General features: G+C 50.7%; 1 protein-coding gene across 1 annotated transcript; it reads left to right on the forward strand.

Annotated features, from left to right (window-relative positions):
- The first annotated feature begins 1,543 nt into the window (after positions 1-1,543).
- LOC144937792 (uncharacterized) lies at positions 1,544-16,535 on the forward strand. The gene is made up of 3 exons (XM_078865252.1): positions 1,544-1,978; positions 12,585-13,925; positions 15,014-16,535. The coding sequence occupies exons 1-3, from the start codon at positions 1,936-1,938 to the stop codon at positions 15,772-15,774; spliced, it is 2,145 nt and encodes a 714-aa protein (XP_078721378.1). The 5' UTR covers positions 1,544-1,935; the 3' UTR covers positions 15,775-16,535.
- The last annotated feature ends 6,048 nt before the right edge of the window (positions 16,536-22,583 follow it).

Raw genomic sequence — 22,583 nt, forward strand, 5'->3', positions numbered from 1 at the left:
CCTCTAATGACGACGGCGCTCACGTGTTCCCACGAACCAATTCTGATACTTTCTGTGGACGATGAGAAACTCACCAGAGAGGAAAGTGCACATAGGCTCGACGCAAATACGAGCATTAACGCGGGCACGAGGTGTCAGAGGTGCGATTGGGCCCATAAACTTGTTCCTCTCGGCATGTCTTGCATGCCGCGTGTATGTTTGTTGAACTTCTTTCGCGCCGTACATAGCCAACCGTGCTAATCGGACGTGTGGGGGAAGGACAATAAACTAAACACAAAGTGCAGTGACATCACCATACCGTTTGTATAATTATAGTGCACAACAACAACAGCTTTTTTAGACCACCCAACAATCACTTGATGGTTTCTTCGGATGAATCGAGATCGGAGGGCGGCGAGTCACAGATATTCAGTATGCCGATGACATCATTTTGCAAGCTGGTCCGAGGTGGCGTTGCAGGAGTTGCCAGATCGCTTAGATCGGATCAGTCGCAAGTTTAACCTCCTCATCAATGTGGACAAGACCAAAGTGATGGTCAGTGATGTAGGAACCTGCAATATCTGGATACATGGCATCCAGCTGGAGCAATTGGACAACTTTCCATATCTTGGATCGGTCATCACTGAAGATGCAAAGTGTTCAAAAATAAATTTGAGCTAAACTGAGTAGAGGTCAGGCGATTGGGTCATCCCTGAAGAAAATGTTGACGAGTGACAGCATCCCCATGGAAATGAAGATCAGACTTCTGCATGCCATTGTGGTGGCCAGTTGCTGTGTTTGGTTGTGAAAGTTGGACAATCAGGAAGAACGACGAGGCACGAATACACGTCTTTTAAATTGACTCGGGCGGATCTTACTGCGTGTATCGTGGAGTGAAAAGAAAACAAATGAATTGGTTCTGGAGAAAGCTGATGTTGAAAGAAAACTTAGAGGCGATGAGAAAAAATGGAACTTGTTTTGGAAAAGCAGATTATGCGAGGCACAATACCCGGTTCACGCGCGCGAGTAAGACCAACGGTGGCATGGATGGATAACATCAAAGCATGGGCGAGGCTCACGCTGGAACAGACAATGAGGATTGCAGAAGACAGAAGTCCGTGGCGAAGGATTGCCCACGGTGCGGCCAGCCCTCGGATCGAGGATGGCCGAAGACAAGAAAAATTTGAATTGTGACTTTTTAATTACAATTATTCTGGGAGCACACACTTTGTTTTGCGTGTCATAATGATACATGAATATGTTTTTAAATGCCCGTCTGCGTGCACCAGTAATCTTAAAGTGTTCTCACGCAAGACTTCCCCAGCCAAACCAGTTCCACGGTGACCTCTCCTCGTTCCACGCGAACTCCGGCGTCGACGCCGAGGACAGAAAAATACCCGGCCCGGCCCTGCCCGGCCTCGCACGGAAGGAGTCGAGATGCAGCCCCCCCCCCCCCCTGCACTACAATGAGACATTATTCCGTGCAGCCGCTCACAAAGGGGTTCAACACCCAACCCCACTATCTCCCCTCCCTCCCTCTCCACCCCGCTCTCCATCGCGACCAACAACCAACCAATCAGCATCCTACCCCCCCCCTCCACATCTTCACTCTCCCGCCACACAAAACTTCGAAGTTTTTTTTTAACTGCGACCCTTAAGTGAGCTCCAACTTGATTTGGCAGATTAAGAGGATAAATCGTTTCCCTGAGCTCCGTGAAGGCACTACGCGGGGAGCTCGTGCCTTCAAGAGCCGAGTGGGCACGGTGACATTGGGGGGTTGCGCAGCAGTTTGCGTTTGTGGAGGGCGATTGACGAAACAGCTCGGATTGTGTCGTGCGAGGTGCGCCAAACGCTGCAGCTCTCGATCCTGCAGTGGCCCTTTGCCTGTGCGCACTGCGCCCGGGATTGGCGGTGAACCCGTCTGCTGGAGGTGCGGGGCATGCGGGATGCGTGGGAATGGGGGCCGTGGGAACGAAGCCGCGAGCCCCAAAGTCAAGAGGTGAGCGTTCTTGCACACCAGCTCGCGTGCGTTCGACCCACCTACATACACGCACATACATTGCACAGACATACATACATTGCACACGCACATACATTCATGCGCAAACGTGTATGTGTGCACACATATTTATACGCGCACTTGCAATGCAAAAACAAATCGCCGTTCCGCTTTCCCGGCATGACAGCTGCAACGAGAGCCACGTTTCTGAAGTCCCCTCGCCTTTATCCACTGAGCAGTATAAATGGATACAACCCACAGTCTGTCGGCAAGCCGCGTATGGTGGGGTACAATGTGGGTTCTCGCACCTCTTCCAAGACGTCTGGCCAGCAGCGTGGAAGAGTAGGCAAAATACACCCTGAAAGGGCCTCTCCGGAGCTCCTTCGAGTAGAGACCCTTCCACCAGCAGTGGCGCAAGCAAGCAATTGCAGGGCTGCTCCTTTGCCTTTTCGGCGAGATAGCGAAGTCTCCGTTACCAATGAACGTGGAAGCCTTTCGAAGGCGATTCGTCATTGAACTGCCGTGCCTTACTGACCGCTGTGGCATCAACAGCAATGCTCTAACACAGACGCCTATGAACCGTTCGCAATCAGTGCACATTATTCGCTCTGGCAAAACGATCCCATATAAGGACATTGACAAAGGAGGTCATATGAAAGCGGAAACAGCGTGGAGAGGAACGTTCTTCCAAGGAAACTGAGAGACCTGGAGATGAGCGCGTGAATCGGGTAACAAACGCAAATCAGAGACACCGGATTGACTGTTCAAAAAAGTAAGCGGGCCTGGGCAGGATGAGTGGTGTAGCCAAAGTAGGACGCGCGCCCGGAAGGGCGACTCCCGCGGAGATGGAGCGAAGAGATCGACTCGCGTGCAAGCCGAAGATACACTGTGGTATCGCAGAACCGCGAGAGATGGCGACGTCTCGGCGAGGTCTTCATCTAGCAGTGGATAGACCACGGCTCATGACGTTAACGATGATGGACGTGAGTGGATGTTGAATCGGACAATTGCACCGCGAGAGAGAACGTAATTTATGACTTATTGTATCCAGGAAAGCTGCACTTGGGACTCGTTTCCAGGAGGGTCCTGCGTTGTGTGTGTATGTTTTAGGATGATTTCAGGCCATTCACGAGTGTTTATTTATACAAGTGGGAGGAAACCGGAGCACCCGGAGAAAACCCACGCGCTCAAGGGGGCAATACGACATCCCCGTACAGATGGAAACAGATGACGATTTGTTCACTTGCTCTACTGCCTTCTCCTGGCGAGCCAGGGCACGGGCACACCGACGCACACGTGATGACAGCTTCGCAACATGTGTGTGATTCACCAACCCTCGGCTCCACAGTGCTCAATTACATGCCGCACGTAGCCACCACCGCCGCACAGCAAGTGCATTTATTGACGTGCGAAGGCACAGACCGGAGCACTGCTTATCCACGATGCTCCCACGGCAACGCATCATGAGTGCGAGTACGAAAGGGAGGATCGAGTCTGGGGTGCGAAAGCAGCAGAGCCGTGCGGACCACCGGCCTGCCGGGACACAGTCCGCCCCGCCGCGCCGCACAATAAACAGCCGTGATCACCGGCCCGGGTTTAATTTGTCCAATAATTGATGATGGATTGACCGAGCAATGTCAAGGAATTCGCCTCCCATAGACTGACTGCAACCCCCCCCCAACCACTGCCACACACCCAACCAAAGCCGTCTGTATCCAAGGCTCACGCCCACTCACCAGCCCCACCACACACTCTCACCCCCTCCGCACTTGCTCGTTTAAAGTTGAATCTACATCTCTCCTTCGACGACATCTCCTTTCCTTCGTTTGATCCACGCCACGCTCTCGTGCATTCAACCTTCCTCTCTTGAGTCACACCACTTCTTTCTGAAACACACCACTCCCCACGCCAGCCATTATATCCATACCAGAACAACCTCTCCCCCACTACTCTACCCAAGCTACCCACCTCGCCACAACCTTTTATAAGTCAGCCCACCGCCCCGCCCCTCCTCGCCGAAGCGTGAGACGCGAGTGGGGCGTGAGAGAGAGGAGGGCAAGAGAAAGAGAGAGGGCCAGGGAGAGGGCGAGAGACGTCCAGTTGCGAGCGGGTCACGGCCCCTTGGGAAAGTGAACGCGACACAGCCGGAAATTAATGAAGCCCTTCGTGTTGCTACCAGGGTTACCACCTGTCCTGGTTTTACCAGGTATCTGTCCTGGGGAAATCGGGTATATGTCGTGGGACATATGTAAGTTTTCCCAGGACTTTAAAAAGGGCAGGTTTTTTGTCAGTTGAGTAATAACACACCACTCAAGACGATGCACGTACATGTAGTTTTCCCTCTCTTAGTGTATTGCGGGATGGTCTTCCGTTTTTCTTTTGTGCGCCAGAGGTGGCAATCACTGGCCATTAACAGGCGGGTGTTACATAATCTTTAACCTTTTTCGTTGCCATTAAATAAAACACGGAAGCAATGGACTGCATGGGCAGCAGTGCACAAGCCCGTGTAAATCCCCACGCTGGCAATTTACACTGGCTATAGCAGAACACAAATAATGATTAAAAGGTAACGTTTGAGACAATTGCTCTTCAGAATAGAGAGAAAGGGCAGAGAGTTTGTGTGACTTGTAGTGGTGCGGTAGGATACTGCTACCACTTGTAGATCCAACTCACCCTTGCCAACTGAACTTGGTGTCTCGGTGGGTTTGGCTGGAAACGCTATCATTGTGGTCGGACGATCACGTAAGTGCATTGAAACGAATGTAAGGATTCATGTAAGCCGAATGTGAGGAACATTTGATGGGATAAATATCGGCATTAATCTAGATGGAGGACGGATAAACCTTCTCAGATTTACAAAATGATTAATATAGAAAGAAGACTGCAAAATAAAAGTGACGCTCAGCCAGTTCGCTAGTCTAGAATAAATAACTGTTGGTGGGTCACGACTAAAAAGCAAAGCAGGATATATGTATGATGAAAACAATAAGACTAGCATATTATTATATGTTTAATCATTTGTATATTGGCAAAAAGGTCACACAGCTATAACTGCTCAACCTGAGCTATTCAAACGTTGATACTTGCATCGCTTTTGTACTGTTCGCCTTTTGGCGTTTTCTGGTCAACAAAACTGGTGAGACAAGGCCACAAATAAGTCTATCTCTGGTGTAGGCTAATCAGATTCAAAGACAATGCATACATTGCCAGAAAGGTTAAAGTGTTTTCTTGTTTTTTTTATCAGAAGAAAAAAATGTTCAGTTCGTGCACATTACTCGCAGTGGCGATATATTATCTCCATCGCCTGCTATGCAGGAGGTCGTGGCTTACATCTCGACCCTGACTCCTGTGTATTTGGAGTTCGCGCGTTCTTTCCCAGTGGTCGCACGGATGCTTCTCCAGGTCCTTGGGGTTTGCCCTCCATATTTATGCATTCAAATTATATGGCTACTATAAATTCCCAAATTCAAGCCACGTCCATGAGCTGTCGTGTGTGGCCAAATCGCCTCTGCAAAAATAGATAATTCTGTAGCTCCGTGGGTTTTACCTGGTGAATAAAATGGGTTAGTGTATTAAATATGGAGAATAAACATTGACACTGACAAAGGAAATGGAAAAACAGCTGAAAAGTGCAAAAAAGAAGCGCGGAGAGATGCTTGCTGGGATTTGCACTGAGAGATGCTTGCTGGGATTTGCACTGAGAGACGGAAAATGAACACATTGATCAAGGAACAAAGGCAAATTTTAGGACATCGTATTGGCTGGTGAAAAAAAGTGAGTGGGCTTGTGAAGGACACGTCGCTTGAAAGAATGATAGCCGATGGACGAGACAGGTGATAGAATGGCAACCAAAAGAGAACACTGGCTCGAGAAGACAACCACCACGGAGATGGAGCGATGAGATCGGTGAATATCACTGAGCGAGAAGGGCTGTGTCATCGCCAGACCGCGAGTAATGGCAATGGCGTGAAGAGGTCTTCAATCCAGCCGTGGATAGACCATGGCTGCTGATGATGTTGATTCGACCATGCATGCGTCTCTCCCTAAAACAAACGGTGGAAATGTCACGTTTCTATGACGGGAGCCAGTCTCTCCAAAAGACCACATAACTGCTGGCTTCTCACAGAGTAGGGTGGTTATTTATTTATTTTATCAACCCCGACTCGAGGACGGGTTGGGTCGACCTAAATCTACGCGAAATCATACGGAGTTGTCAGAATTTCACACGTGTCTTCTTCGGAGGACGCATTCCAAATGGAAAGTGACAAAAAATAAACAATTGAGAATTCGGCTCCGCGTGTGCTGCTCAACTATGCGTGATGGAACGCGCGCTTGGGTCTTGCATTCAGACTGCGGCTGGAGGGTAAGGGCGGGGGAGGGATAACAGTGGGGGTGAGGAGGAGGAGAGGGGGGTTAGAGAGTGAGTGGGTTGGGTGGGTTCAGATTGTGGGGGAAGGGGGGAGTGTGGGGGGGGGCGAGCATCATTTAGCGAGAATAATTAGCAATCGGTATCATGCAGGTGCGCGTGTCGCTATGGGCTGAGTTGCCCGCGGCATCGTAATGCCAGCGAGTAATATAGTCAGGTGACACTGCTGAGGTCTGGTACACACGAAAGTGGGTGCGGTGAGAGTGCGTCCGTGAGTAATCGAGTGCGCACACGTGCAGTCCGCACGAGTGTGTGGGATTCTATTACGTATGTTTTTCTGAATTCTGCACATTTTACAATGTTTTTTTCTCCCCTTCCTATTACACGGTACAATGGGGTGGAGCGGTGGCGCAGTGGTTAGCGTACTGCGCTGTGAAACTCGGCGTTCGATTTCCGACGACGGATGACAGGAGTGGCGAGTAATATCTGAACCGGTCCTTGGCACACCTTTCACCAAGTACGGTTAAAAACAATCTCCATTATGAGATCTCTTTTACCAGTGGCAAAATATAGCAGTAGGTTTTTACCCTTTTAAACTGGTACATATAAAGGTGTCAGTTTTGTACCAGTTTAAAAGGGTAAAAACCTACTACCAACAATCTACATGATAAACGTGGCGTGGAGAGGTATTCATTAATTGGTGGATTGACAATGGCTGGAATAACAGTAATACTGACCACAATATGCGCGTGTGTTGGCTCGTGGTGGGGAGCAGTGGTGTGCTACGAACCTGGTGATCCGAGTTCGATTCCCGCTCACGGCCAACACCGGTGACGATTATTTGAACCGGTCCTGGGCATCCCCTAGTGCTTTGTGGAAGAAAAAAAAACATTGCCACCAGGAAGACAAAGGCGGCCGGGCGTGGTGTTGGCCAACCACCCCCTCGTGTGCCGTGCCGGCCTTTATAGGTGCTTGCTAACAGCACTTTCCCCAATAGTCTGTTAAGGCTATATGGGGGATCTTTGTCTTTTTTACATATGAAATTGGAATGGCTGGAGAAAATTCACGCGTACCGGGGGCTAAAGCTCGAAGCTGCACACGGGTACATCAATAATACACTTTTGTTTTGACATCTCCTGGCCACCTCGCAGTCCCAAGAGTAATCAATCTCCCAACTAAATGCGAGGCAGGCTGAAAACCTGCTGAACTTCCCAGATCTGACAAGGTCGGGCGCAGTCAGTGCGGTTTGGTCGTAGGCGTGACGCATGCGTATTGAAGTCAAATGAAGAGGGATTTGTTTCGGCGGGGAGGAGGTGAGAGGCAGAATGCAGAGCAGGGAGGCAGACGAGAGAGCACGCTAAAGTGAAGGTGGAAATGATGACAATTCAAAGAGACAAACAGTAAAGATAAGGCTTTGCACTTATTGTGGGCTTAGATGTCTCAACAACTTTAAAGCGCCAACCATTTCGATTCCTTGCTGCAGCGTATCCAATGGGATCCACACGAATCTCAAAACTCATTTTTTTAGGAGAGTCTTGCATTAAAATAAATTGCGAATTCATTTTTCAAATTTGTGTTGCGATGTGTGTGGGTGGGAAATCGCAGTGACCCGAGAATTCCCCACCACTCATGTGACCGTCCGAAACGGACGGGTTTCACGAAGCCACGTGCGGTCACTACCATATCCTGGTCACCTCGCAAGTTACAGAGATCTCGGCGTGATCCACCAACCCTTGGCTCCAAAGCGCTGGATCACTGCCGAGCCCCGCTCCCGTCAGTGACGTCTGCTTTCCACGCGGTCGTGACGCCCGGTGGAGGGCGGTGACGTCGTGAATAGCGCACTGCGCGACGAACCCGGCGACTCCTCGAGTTCGATTCCTGAACAGGGCCAACATCGGTGGCGTATATGGGAGTTGGCTCGAGGTCTCCCACAGGTCAACTTAGCCTCGAATGAGTACCTGGTGTGGTGCCGAAACATCAGACCGCCGCTGGTGGCCACACCACCCCCTCGTGCGCCATTCCAGCCTGAATGTGGTGCTTGCTAACAACACTCGACCCAACAGTCCATTACGTCTCCATACGGGGAGGGCTGGCTATCTTTGTGGTCTCGCTAATGTGCCCTTAATGGAAGTGCGAATTCACACCTCACGTTGACTTTGTTGAATTGAAAACTGGGCTTCTTTCACAATGCTCGCGACACCACACTTGCACTGCACACACACGCAACGCGGATTTACCAACGTAATCGTGAGCGTCAGGCTGTTATTTCTAATGAAATATGTGATGAGGTGTCCCCCTCTCACACGGCGTACATTGGGCATGGTGGCGCACATTTAACCGAGATCCAGCGTATTCGGAGGCAGGAGTTCGTGGATCACGAAGAGATGTGTGTCAAACTCCCTATCCTGCTATGAAACGAGGTGACAGAGGAGAAGGCAGTGAAGCTGAATCCAACTCACTCCCCCAGAACCCCACTCAATCCCTCCCCCATAACCCCACTCACTTCCTCCCCAGAACCCCACTCACTCCCTCCCCAGAACCCCACTCACTCCCTCCCCCAGCACCCCACTCACTCCCTCCCCCAGCACCCCACTCACTCCCTCTTCCATAACCCCACTCACTCCCTCCCCCAGAACTCCACTCACTCCCTCCCCCAGCACCCCACTCACTCCCTCCCCAGAACTCCACTCACTCCCTCCCCCAGCACCCCACTCACTCCCTCTTCCATAACCCCACTCACTCCCTCCCCCAGAACCCCACTCACTCCCTCCCCCATAACCCCACTCACTCCCTCCCCAGAACCCCACTCACTCACTCCCTCCCCCAGCACCCCACTCACTCCCTCCCCCAGCACCCCACTCACTCCCTCCCCAGAACTCCACTCACTCCCTCCCCCAGCACCCCACTCACTCCCTCTTCCATAACCCCACTCACTCCCTCCCCCAGAACCCCACTCACTCCCTCCCCCAGCACCCCACTCACTCCCTCCCCAGAACCCCACTCACTCCCTCCCCCAGAACCCCACTCACTCCCTCCCCCAGAACCCTCACGCACTCCCTGCCCCAAGTCTACCACTTACTCCACCCCCTGATGGGAGACGTTATGGGATGAGGGACAAAAGAGCAGTGAGCGTTAAGATTCAGGCCGCTCTCTGGGACAGAGGCAGCTCGTTCGCTGCGTGAATGCCAATGAAGTTGGGACAGCACAGTTTGCACCCCCTCCTCCACCTCCCGCGATCCACCTCCCGCACCCGCCGCCTCCACCCCCAAGCCCCTGAGCGGCCCCACCTCTCTCCCTGCCTCTGCCACGAATGGGATCTCGCGCAGGCCTGCGGTGTCTGCGGAGTCCAGTGGCGCAATGTCTGCGTGCGATGGAGAAGCGACGGCGTGATTTGCAGTTAGTAGGACAAGCGCAACGGCGCTTCGATTTATGAACTCAACCAGATGGCGTTGCATCGCATAAATATCGATTATTTTCACATGCTGGTTGTAATTGTACGGCTTTGTTGTTTATCCACTGCTGGATGCGGGCTCCTCATGGCAGGGCATGCTGGTCGTAGGGGTTATTCGACCATACATCACCACGGGTTGGTGAAGACGGGCAGTATAGACGTTGGGATCTAGGAGTACTGAACCATCACGCTGGGTGATGGTGCATTCTGGGGCTATTCACCAAGACTCTGGAGAATGTCGTGAGAAATCCAGGCCATGCCTATGCATGTAATGTGTGGGCTGCTCTTTTGAAATGTCCCCTGCGAACCACTGATATTTAACTTCAACCCGGGCCAAACAGATGGGCGAGCAATAAAACATCAAGTTAATCAACCTCCTGAATTAAGTCCGAGGGCTGCTGGCCTTGGGCCTCACAGTGGGGAGATGTTCACGACCTCGTCTGCTATAGAGGAGGCCCTGGGTTCGATCCCTGACCCTGACTCCTGTATATTTGGAGTTTGCATGCTTCTCTCCCCGTGGTCGCATGCATTTTGTATCTATGTCCTGCGGGTTTCCCTTCGACATTTAGAAGCACGCTTTATACATTTCCACATTCGTTGAGCTATCACTTGTGGCCAGGTCGCTTCTGAAAAAAGCGATATATAGCTCATTGGGCCCTACCTGGTATAAAAAAAATAGTAAATAAATAGTGACGTGCCGTGTAGATTTATAACAATTTAGGGGGAGGGGTTATGAGGGTAGATGGTGGCCTTTCCGTCACTGCAATGTACATGTACTGCCCGTTCGTCAATCCACTGCTGGATGAGGGCCTCCCCACGCCTCACGGCTCGTGAGGGTTGTTTGAGCACATTTCACTTTTCTCACGGCATTTTGTTGTGAGTGCATAATTTCATCAGCATTTTTTTCAACACAAACAAACACTGGACTGATTTTGACACACACTGTCTCATCAGCAGAGTCGGGCTGATTAGTTATGTTTGAATCTCTGCTGAGCGTCTGATGGGATCGGGCTCATCCGAGGCGATTTGGTCACACTTAGGCTGTGGGGATGATAACATCAAATGCCCGCCCGCCTATCCAGACCAAAAAACACCCCCGACAATGTGGAGACATTTTACGAGCACCCCTTGACTGCCGACACAATAGCGCGCCTGTCTTACGGCCCAGCGGCTGCTCTCGTGTGTGGAGGAATATAGACTCGCCGCGCTTTATGAACGTGAACTTAGCAAACAAATGTCAATCCGTCGCCGCTCCTGCGAGCAGACAGAGTGGTAATGCGTCCTCTATTCAGCCAGGCGAAAGACCATTGAGATTTATTATCTTTTGGCTTGGGAAAACACGTGTGGAGTGATACGAGTCTACATTCAATGCAGTGGATTTACATGGGGCTGTAAATTATTACTGTTAATTTTACATTTTGAACGGAGCTGGCCCAAGTGGCGCTCCATCAGATCGTATTGACTCGCAAATGGGAAGATTGTGAGTTCAAACTCTCGTCGGGAGTCAAACTCAACTCAGCCCCATCATCTCTCCGTGGTCGATAAAAAAAAATCGTGCCACCTTTGGGGAAGTATAACGTGGATTCCTATGGCTAAAGCCTGGTTCCTGCCGTATGAGTGCGGAATGTCCACCACTGGATCAAGACCACCAACAAACATGACCATCCCCCAAGACTCGCTTAGAAATACGAGGCCACTTTGAATTTTAAATGTTTCTCATTACGGCACGCCCCCAGTTACATGTGTTTTGCTGTTACCAGGTTGCAATGGTGTAACCAGGTGCCCGTCGATTAATGAGAATGTATTACCCAATGGGTTAAACCTGTGCCAAAATAAAACCTTCAACCCAAACGCAACGAACGATGCGTGACTCTGAACATGTCGAGGGTGCGCGTCTTTCATGTGCCCACTGCGTAAATGTTCCCGCATTGTCGGGGGCCCGTTTTACGCATGAAAGGCGCTATAAATATGAGCACGATTATGATGTTCAGCCAACACCGCCCCGCGCGTGCATCGCATGCAACAACCAGGACCGCCGGAGGCGTTGCGCTCACAAGACACTCGCACTGCCGCAGACTGTGTTTTTAGCCAATGGATCAATTGATGGCCCCGACGCCATCCGAGGAGTAACTTCTCAAAAGATGACCTTGGTGCGATTCAGCGAGGCGCGCTGTGAGTGATCGCGTCTATTGTGAGCAACTGGGACCACGAGCAGAGTTTAATCGCCCGTTACGACCATATACCGCATCCAGCCTTGCAGACTGAGACCACGCATTAATCACCGATAGGAGGAGGGGGGAACGAGGAAGAGCACGGCGAGGAGCATTGTGGTGGTGGAGGAGGAGAATGTTTCCTGCATACTGGTCTAGATTCTGCCTGTGACAGCGGGGGGGTGGGGGGTAATGGAACGAATGAATTTAATTTCTTATGCAAATTTGAACTTCGCACTAAGCACCCGTGTAATCTGCGCACAATGTGCGCCCTGATGGGGGTCGTTTATTTTAAGCCACTTTACATGCGCGAAACGCTTCAATTGCGGATGTCCACGAGCGCCTGAATGGATGTAAATATCTGGCCGAGTGAAAACGGGAAAGGAGATAAAGCGGTAGAAAAGAGAACAACCAATCAACCACCTCAAATACACCTCGTGTGGTCGACTTGTGCGTGACCACGGACATGGTGAATGTGTCTCCATGAGACATCATGCCTCCACGTCGGGGAATTACGCGTGTGCGCGTTGGCGGGTGACTTTGACGACGCCTTGCATGGCGCGTGACTCTCGTCCACAGATACCAGGAGGCGCAGGGACGATGTGAGACCCCGTATCTCGGCCCCGCTGGCCTTCCTCTCCTCGCTCCCCGTGAGCGCCGAGGCCACCCCTCTCCAACCCACATCCCCGGGTAGTGGAGGGACCCCTCCGAGTTGCGGACCCTGCGCTCGCCCCCTGTCCACTCCCGAGCCCAGCAGCACAACTCGGGATGACTTCGACGGCGACGGCGCTTATGACGGAGACGGCGACGATGATGACTGCGATGACGATGACTGCGACGACGACGACGATGATGATGATGATGATGAAGAAGACAGCGGTGGGGGTCCCAGGTCGTTGTTGGGGGACCTCCTATCCTCCACCGAGCGCATCCCAGACGCGATGTGGACGCGCGTGTTCGCCCTCCTGCGCGCGCGCGACCTGTGCGCGTGTGCGCGCGTCTGCAGCCGCTGGCACCGCCTGGCCTGGCAGCCGGCACTGTGGTGCCACGTGGCCCTGGACGGGACCGTGCCGAATGCGGACCAGGCCCTGGAGGCCATCGCTGCGAACCTACGGGGCGCGGACGGGGAGGGCTTTGCGCCCGCGGACTCCGCTCCGCTCCGCACCCGTGGCCGAGCCGTGGTCCCGGCGGCACCGCTGAGCGAAGCGGCGGTGGCGGCGCGCGGTGCGGGCAGGAGAGCGAGCTCCCACGACGCGTACGGAGCGGTCATCAGGGCCTGGCCCGACGAGACGCGGCGAGGGGGCCAAGGGGGGGAATTGTCCCCTAACTGGAGCTCGGCGACTTTGGGCGGCTTCTACCGAAACTCGGCGCACACCCTCACCATGCCTCGCAAGAGCACCGGCGTACGGAGGAACTTCAGCCACGGGGACTTCTCTTGTTGTGGGGACTCGAGATTCAACAACAAAAGCAATGCCGCCACCGGTCTGACTACTGCCACCACCAACACAATCACCACCGCCGCCTTCGCAACTGCATCCGCCACGCTGCAGAGCCGCAGGCGCCGAGTAAACCACGGAGACTCCCTCTCCCTGAGCTCCCCTCCAGAGCACAGGGGCTGGGACTGTTGGACGCGGGGCAGCAGCGATCGGTGGCTTCCCCGGGTGTCCGCCCACCTCGGCGACGAGGAGGCGTGGAACGACACGGCCGCGTGGAGCGCCCGCCAAGAGCTGGCGCTGAGCGGCCCGCGGGTGCTGGTCCTAAGCGGGTGTGCGTCGCTCACGGACGCGGGGCTGCGAACCGTGGCCTCGAGGTGCAGCGACCTGCGCCGCCTGGAGGTATCGGGCTGTGGCGGCATTACGGAGGAGGGACTGCGGGAGGTGGTGCTGCAGTGCCGGAGCCTGCACCATCTCGACGCTTCTGGTAACGGGGGATGTCGTAACTTTAATAAGCATCAGCGCTTAATTTCAGCCGGAGCTGTCCGGGGCTGAGCACCTGGAAATATTTTTGGAGAGGTCCCGGGGGTGGGGGTTTGGGCTGGTGGTTGGGTCACCCCAGAAATATTGCATGAGAAATTAAGTTCTGATCATCATCATTATATTTCCCTTAACCGCAATGGTAGTGGGGGTGCCACTGATGGCTTGTCTTTTAACTCCCTACACTTTCTTAACCTTTCCTAACCTTCGCAGACTTCCTAACCTTCGCAGTCTTTGTTAGGTGCTGTGTCGACTTCTCTGTTCATATTATCGGATTTTTTATCCAATTTAAACTATGGTGTTTCGTGCAGTTTCTGACTCTGATCCTCTCTGTCTCTGTGGCCCCTATCTATGTATTATGAATGGCCTTTGACCGAAACGTCGCCTATTATATATTTTCCTTTTCAGATATAGCCGTGTTATCTAGTGGCCATCTCGTAGCTCATGCCTACAATGCTTGGTATTCCCAGGAAGTTACCCATCCAAGTACAGTACTAACCAGGCTCAACCGCCTGCTTAGCTTCCGAGATCTGACGAGGTCCGAAGCATTAATTATCTGAATGGTTCCTACCGTGATGCGCAGAGGTGGAGAGCGGGTGTTTAGGTCATCGCTTCCACACGTGGCAGGATAAACTGATACGTGTGGATGCCCTAATTAAATAATGTGTTTGCATGGGAGCTTTTACCCTGTTTATTGCACTGTGTGAATATAGAATGTGTTAGGTGAGTGAACATTTACACACTGGGAGCTGATAAAAGACACAACGCACCCGCTTATTGTATGACAGTGATTTAGATTAAATAAATGCATGGTATATAATAATAGAATAGACATATCACTCATGCTAAATTGCTTAAACATTAATTGGCCACCTAATGCAACACTTTCCTATGAATGACACAATCACCTTTTGAAAGAGACATCTTGCCTCAATGGGCTCTCGCCTACGCATAGAGGTCATCTGCTTTCCGGAACAGTTTATCTATGAAGTTCGAAATCCTCTTTCGTTCGAAATCCTCTTCCGTTCGCTCCAGACTGCCCTTGCGTCTGCGGCCTGGGCCTCCACACCAGGGCCGACCACATGGCCCTGAGGGCGCTGCCAGCCGTTTCCTGCGGCGCCTCCCTCTCGCTGCGGCGCCTGGACCTGAGCGGCTGCTCTTCCCTGGAGGCGGCTGCCCTGCGCTCCCTGGCCGTGCACTGCCCGAACCTCACGCACCTCTACGTGCGGCGGTGCCCCGCTCTGGGAGACGGCGCGCTGCGCGCACTCGCCAGGGGCTGCCCTCGCCTGCGCGCCATCAGCTTCAGCGACTGCCCTTTGCCGTCCGACCTGGGGTTGCGAGAGGTGGCCGCCGCGCTGGGCGCCCGCCTGGCTTACCTGGGCGCGGCGCACTGCAGCCGCATCACGGACGGCGGCGTGCGCCACCTGGGCCAGAGGTGCCCGGCGCTGCGCTACGTGAACGTGCGCGGCTGCGAGGCGGTGACGGACGCCGGGGTGGGATCTCTGGCCCGTGGCTGCCTGGCGCTGGCCGCGCTCGACGTGGGCTCCTGCCCGCGAGTCTCTGACCTGGCGCTCGTGACGCTGGCGGCCAGGCAGCCCGGCTTGCGCTGCGTGGGTCTTCGCGGCTGCGGAGCCGTGAGCGGCGCGGGGCTGCGCGCCCTGGCCGACGGCTGCCCGCAGCTGCGGCGCCTCTCCGTGCAGGGCTGCGACGAGGCGACCGCGGAGTCGCTGCGCTACGTGCGGCGGCGGTGCCCGGCCTGCGTCATCGAGCACACGAACCCCGACTTTGAGTCGTGATGCGTGGAGGGGGAGGTTGCGTGTGGCACGGCTTTGAGAGACACGGGGGTCCTGTGCCTCTCGCCGCAACCCGTGTGGAGATGTTGGGATGGACTGGAGAGAGAGTGCTGTGCCCGGTGCGTGCTGTTGGCGAGCGCGTGTTGAGGCCGTGTCACGCGATGGGAATTTCCCCCAATCGCACTTTGTCCGCCCGGAAAACCTTCCCCCGCTATGGCAGATCTTCTCCCGCATGATTGGCTCACCATCGGTCCTGTGCGCTGATAAAATTTGGAGCAGATTGAGTCCTAACTCTTGCGAGAACATGAGGACATCGAACTCTATTCCAAACCCCCCTCCCTTGGTGCTTTCATCGCACACAACATGGGCGTTCATACGATTATGCATGTGCACATCTTGGGTTGTGAAAGAGATGTCGTACTCACTGAAAAATACGTTTCTTTTATAACCTCTTTAACAATAAAAAAAAATCACGTCAGTAAGCTGTTGTGGCATCATGGCGAGTCTGTGCCAGGCTAGGTGCCCTTTGAGGTCGCGTGAAGTGACAAAGACTCGCTGGCATGTGGTCACGGGATTGACCCCGGTGTTAAAGAGTAACTGGCTGTAAGGTGACTGGCAGATGCACCACGCCTACCACCCACACACATTTGCATGCACACGAATATCTCTGCACTCACTCAACTGCACACACTCTCCATCTTGAGGTGATGGACATAGACACGTGTAACTAACCCACTTTATATTTGAAATATCATCAAGCATACTGCCTGCCTATACACATATATTATTCTCACTAAGCTCCTTTGAATTTGACAGCTGTGAAATAATATCCGGCTTGAAGTAATGGGATATAATTCAGACGACACGGGCACGGGTGGGAAAATCTTTAATTTTATTGAACGTTCTGAAGTCACAAGCTGCACTCCATCTATTAATTACATCTCTGCAATGGAATCATCCGTGATATTTTTGTATAATTCTCACGAAGGAATGGCTGTGGTTTTATGAGTCGCGAAACAATACTGTTCATTCTGTGCAGTATTTTAGATTATGTTTTTATCTCAGAAAGTCCAGCTACTGTCGTTGTTATCCGAGGGAGATTAATGTCATTAATACTATACATGTACAAGGGTCATTTTTAACATAACATACACGTACTGTATATCATTTTCGGGTAACTTTTCAGTTGACACTAATGTTTTAGATGATATTATTATTATTACGTAGCTTCAACACATGTCCATACAGTTTGGTTGCTCGTATGTCTTAAAATTAGATGTTACACGTGACGTACGTACGTGCGTGGATGGCAAGCGATGTTAGTTTAAATGTAACCCACTGTTGGATGAAGGCCTCCCCACGGGTCAAATCTGGCCATACTTCACCAAGCTGGTCAACAATGATTGCTGAAGGAAGACGCAGAACTTTGTTGGGCTGTCACTCGCGCTACTGATTATATCAGTGGAAATTACTCACGTCAAAGCGGTTCAGTCAAATAATTGAATTAACACGTACGCTTCCGTTCGATATCTGCACGTAAAAAACGAGGTATATATTTTAGCCGATTGGCCTATTGGTCTATCGAACTGATGTCCACGAACAGCATTTGTTTAAGCACACAATCTGTGGAGCGATACTCTGTTCTTCTGTGGCTTATCGGTAGAGTCAGGCGTGCTCAACAAATGCTGCTGGATGGAAGCTGAATCTGATTCATACGTTACTTATTTATTGTATGCATCATAGTTAAACAAAATCAATGTTATATGCAACACAGGCGTTTTGAATACTACACACTGCCGTATAAATAGCTAACAGTGGTACGCTGAACATGTTCCTGTTGAAAGCACCGATTACGGATGCTTATTTTATGCAGCCACCGAGAATGAGATGCGCAGTTTATATGCTAATGGCAACAATGCAATTCATTAGCTGGTCATATAACAGTGAAAGTGTTAATTAGGGGTGTAACGATTCATTAATCTAACTCCTCACCCTCGTTCGATTTAGTGTCGTTTTTGTCGTCTCGTTAATATTTCTCTTAGTCGCTCTCTCGTTTGCAGTTTAACTCGCTCCATTAGCCTAAATGTAACAACGACAATTATTTTCTAAAATCTAAAAGTATCGATTTTTAGACGTGGAGGAATTCGACGCGTGTATCGCGAGACTTAAAACTCGCTTGTTGATCGATGATTCTTGCATCGCAACATTCGCAGCAACGAGATTGCTGAGGCTTACGTCACGTGACAGTGAGGGATGATGACGGCTTTGAGCAGGCATTCATCCAGTCGTGGATAGATAATGACTGGTGATATGTTGTGACATTCATACAATAAAACGGCTAATCTGGTATGTGTCCGGAGATCTCCTTCTACTCGACCATTGCCATCCATTTTAACCATTGAGTTATTTGAAAATAAAATCATTTGCAGTCTTTGCTTATCTAACATTTACAATGACCCTGCACGTGATTGTAGGCAATATTTCTTTATAAACATACAACGGACAGGTAGGTGTACATACCGTTGGTGTCTCTTTTGTAATTGTTATATTGGCCTCGTGAACCTAGCGTTTAACGCAATCGTGTTAGATGTGTATTATTACGGTATATTATGCTCAACAAATACTGGCTCGTGTTGTGTAATTAAAATTAATCAGACGTATCATCTTAGAAACATCACATCACTGGTGAGTGAATAAACTCCCTAGAAGTAAGAATGGATTACCATTTATCTCAACGGGCTTGCCAACGAGTGTAATACGAATGCATAGTGGGTAATGCACATGGCAGATTAAATGCAAATAGAAGCGTCTACGGGGTGGAGCGGTGGCACAGTGGTTAGCACACCGCACTATGAACACAGATTACCGCCTACGGATAACATCAGTGGCGTGTGACGTTTTGACTGATCCTGAGACCACTGACCAGTGCGGTGAAGTAAGGTGGAAAAACGCCCGAGAGCGACCATGGCGTTCAGCAATGGATTGGCAAAGGACCGCACACTAGTATTTGTCTTTTGATGAGCAATATACACATGACAGATGTGAGCTTTCGCTCGTTTAAATATAGATGCACGCTTCGCCTTATCAGGCCAGGCATACAAGTGCAAATTTATGTAAAAATGGAGAGTGTGGGGGCTTCCTGTGGCGAGATGTTAACTCCTTACCCGACTATACAGGAGATTGTGGGTTCGATCCAGGGCCTGACGCCTGTATATTTGGAGTTTGTATGATCTCCCCGTGGTCGCGTGGATTTCTCTCCGGATCCTCTGGGGTTTCCCTCCAAATTTAGAATCAACATCACGCATTTAGAGTATTTGGCTGCTATATATCGTCATATGATAAGCCACTTTGTTGGGCGATCGATTGTGGCCAGATCGCTTCTGATAAAATGGCTGTATAGCTCAGTGTGCCTTACCTGCTAAAATAAAAAAAATATATAGTTTAATAGTTTATATCCGTGACTTCCTTAGTGACCCGAAGGAAATCACAATTGCCCTGTTCTCAACCACCGTGTCCCATCAAGACCCGTTCTGAACCACGCTCTCCCATCACCACAACCGTTAAAGGTCCCTCTCGCGAGTGGCTGACCTTATCCTTGGGCGATGTGAAGTTTTATGTGTATAATTGGACATATTAAAACATACATAGCGCATCATATATCAAATCGGACGTGTATATTGCACACAGACTGCTTGAAATGGAGGGAGGATATAATTCACAATTAGGTAAATTATTGTGATTTCGTTGGGACAAACATTTGTTACTATCATGATCAGTCATGTTCTATTTACTGTTGGATGAAGGCTTGCCCAGGCCTGTGACAAACATTTTGAGCGATGTTTACGCACCGGCCCATCTCATTTACGGTTAATTCGACCAAGGAAGGACCGGTTTGTATAATCACCGTCGCTGTAAATCGAATTCAGGTCACGGGGTTCACACACATACACCGTCAAATGCGTACATGCGTGCATGCTCTACTTAGAGTGTTGAATACAATGGCGGTCGGCTACGGTTCAGACCATATACATATTTAAATCTCTTTCGTAAGTGTTGCGTATTAAAAAAATATTCGATAATTTAGAAAATATTTGCTTTCGTAATTGCCTTCGTAATTGCTTCATTATCTGATGCTGTCGTTAATGCATTGTACTGGGGGGTGTCCTTGTATACCATCACCACAATGCCTTAAATGTAATTAATAAATACAACCCTTATTGAGAGCAGTCTGTCGAGGAGATGGATCGATGAAATCAGCTGGTGTGCAGGTGTGACGGGGATTCTGCCATTGCAGGATCGTGACAAATGGCGACGGCTTGGGGAGGCCGACATCCAGGCAGTGGATTGATCATGGCTCGTAATAATGGAACCCCTTTGAACCCTTCACGATTACGAGCGCTGCCCGACAGAGGATGTCAAGCGCGCTCTGTTGAGATTTTGTTGTACAAATGTAAGCAGGCGCTTTACGCCTGAATACATTCTCGATAATGTGTGAGCCTCACGGCAGCGGTGGTAAGATGCATCTGATGAGAGCGCCGCGACATACCCCCAGATGTCGAGCGATGTATGCATTTGCTCTACGGTGGCCACACTTTGCTCCCACGTGCATGTGTCAGGACCACATTTTTTTATGATTAGGGGCCGTCCATAAATGACGTCACGCACCTTGGGGGGGGGGGGAGGGTCAGACATTTGTGACGATGTGTGACGAGGCGGGGGGGAATTGAGAAATGTGACGTCACATCAAAATGCGCAACTTTAAATAAATATGGACAACACGTTCTACTTAATTAAATAGACGTTTTAATAAATGTTTTCTCCTACAACATTAAATACGCACTACAATGACAATAGTTTAAAGCGATTTGAAGCATGTTTTATATTTGGGGGGGGGGGGCAGAGCTTTGTGACGTCATATTTGAGGGGGGGTTTGACTTTTTGTGACGCCGTGTGACGAGGGGGGGGGGGTCAAAAATCGTAAAAAAATCGCGTGACGTCATTTATGGACGGCCCCTTATGATGTAATTGCTTTGCTCGCGCCGCTGCTGGAAGAAGGGTACGCCATTGGAGGGAACCATATTGAGCCCCTGTAAATTATACAGTATTTGGCCTACTCTTTCACGCTCACCTTACCCACCACTCAAGTCGTCAAACAGCTTCTCATTTTAGTTCAACGTCCTGGAATCTTTCACGTCCAATGCTGTTTCTGCAGCCACATCTCCCTATAATTCATTTCCTCTCATATTCTTCAGGTGTTGCAAAGTGGACACCAGGCATCCCAGGTATGCTCTTACAGGTTCATCATCACGAAAGCCACCATCTGGCGTCAGGTCTTCCTTTGGTCGCAGACCTCTGGGTGCCACTCCAGTGCTTGTCTCGTAACATCGTCCAACCACCACCCTGCACCAGAGGTCGCAAACGGGTTTTGATTCCTTACCCGTACCCTTACCCGGCCGCACCAGGGTCGCAAACGGGTACCCGTACCCGGCCGTACCCGTACCCTACCCATACCCGGCCGGGTAGGGTACGGGCATCGGGTACCCGATTGCGACCTCTGGGATGAAGCCATGTTGCAGGCGCGGGTGGGTTGATTCTAGGAACTTGAATTGTGAGAAGAGACAAGACGTTGGGAAATGAGTGACAAACAGTTACTCACCAGTGACTCACGGCCTACTCGTACCCGGCCGCACCAGGGTCGCAAACGGGTACCCGTACCCGTAGCCGGGTATCGGGTAGGGTACGGGTATCGGGTAGGCAGTTGCGACCTCTGCCCTGCACACGTGTCCCCCCCCCCCAACTCGTCGCAACATCCTGATTACACCTCTGTTGCTTTACTCCCACGCTCTATTCACAACTATCAAGTCGCTCCACTGTTTCTAGTATAGCATCCACGTAACACGCTCCCCGCCTGTTATACAGTCTGCAGGTTGATTGCATGAATCGTCACAGTGGGTGATTCATGCAAGCGGAAATTGGATGTTGCTGAGATTGACCAACTAAGTGGAATGCACTTACGGTGTTTGATGCGGCGGGTATGATTAGCGTCATGTGCGCGCGGGGTTAGTCGTGACTCATCGGTGCAGCGCATCAGGCTTTTCCTGCGGACCAGAAAATAATACGACTAACATCAAATAAGTTTCAATTTTAAACAAAAAGCAGAAGATGTAGATTGGGTACATCCTCAGATGCGTCCTCTGGTCTAACACTGTTTTGAGACTAGGCTCAAAAGAAAGCTGTCTCTGGTGTGGACCAATCAGTTTCAAAGACAATGCAGAGGATTTTATTTCGATTTAAAGCTTTCGTGACTGCAGGGATTCATCTTCTTGGTTCTTTCGGTAAAGTCACGTAGAAGGGAAATAATAAAATAATAAAAAATAACACGTAATAAAATCATTCTTTATTATGTTTTATTTTTATTATTTTATTATTTCCCTGCTACGTGACTTTACCGAAAGAACCAAAAAAATGCAGAGGATGTTTTTGTTGGCATTCTGACCACAAGTATTGTGGTTAATGCAGACATGATTCCTTGTAAAAGGTTTCAGTTTGATGTTTTAACATCTCAACACCTGTTTTGTTGCCAGAAAAAAAGGGAAAAACCTATTCTCACGATCAAAACAAATCAAACAATTCACGTGGACATTTTATTTTGTGCTTAGTCGAGTCGTAAGTTGAGAGGAATCTGACCTGAGTACGAGATTAATTGAGGGCTGTTTGAGTTGAGAGCTGCTTCAGTTGAGGGCTAGTGGAGTTGAATGCTGGTTGAGTTGGGGGCTGGTTGAGTTGAATACTTGTTGATTTGAAAGCTGGTT

Source organism: Lampetra fluviatilis, chromosome 2 (genome assembly GCF_964198595.1).
Source record: "Lampetra fluviatilis chromosome 2, kcLamFluv1.1, whole genome shotgun sequence".
NCBI classification, from domain to species: domain Eukaryota; kingdom Metazoa; phylum Chordata; class Hyperoartia; order Petromyzontiformes; family Petromyzontidae; genus Lampetra; species Lampetra fluviatilis.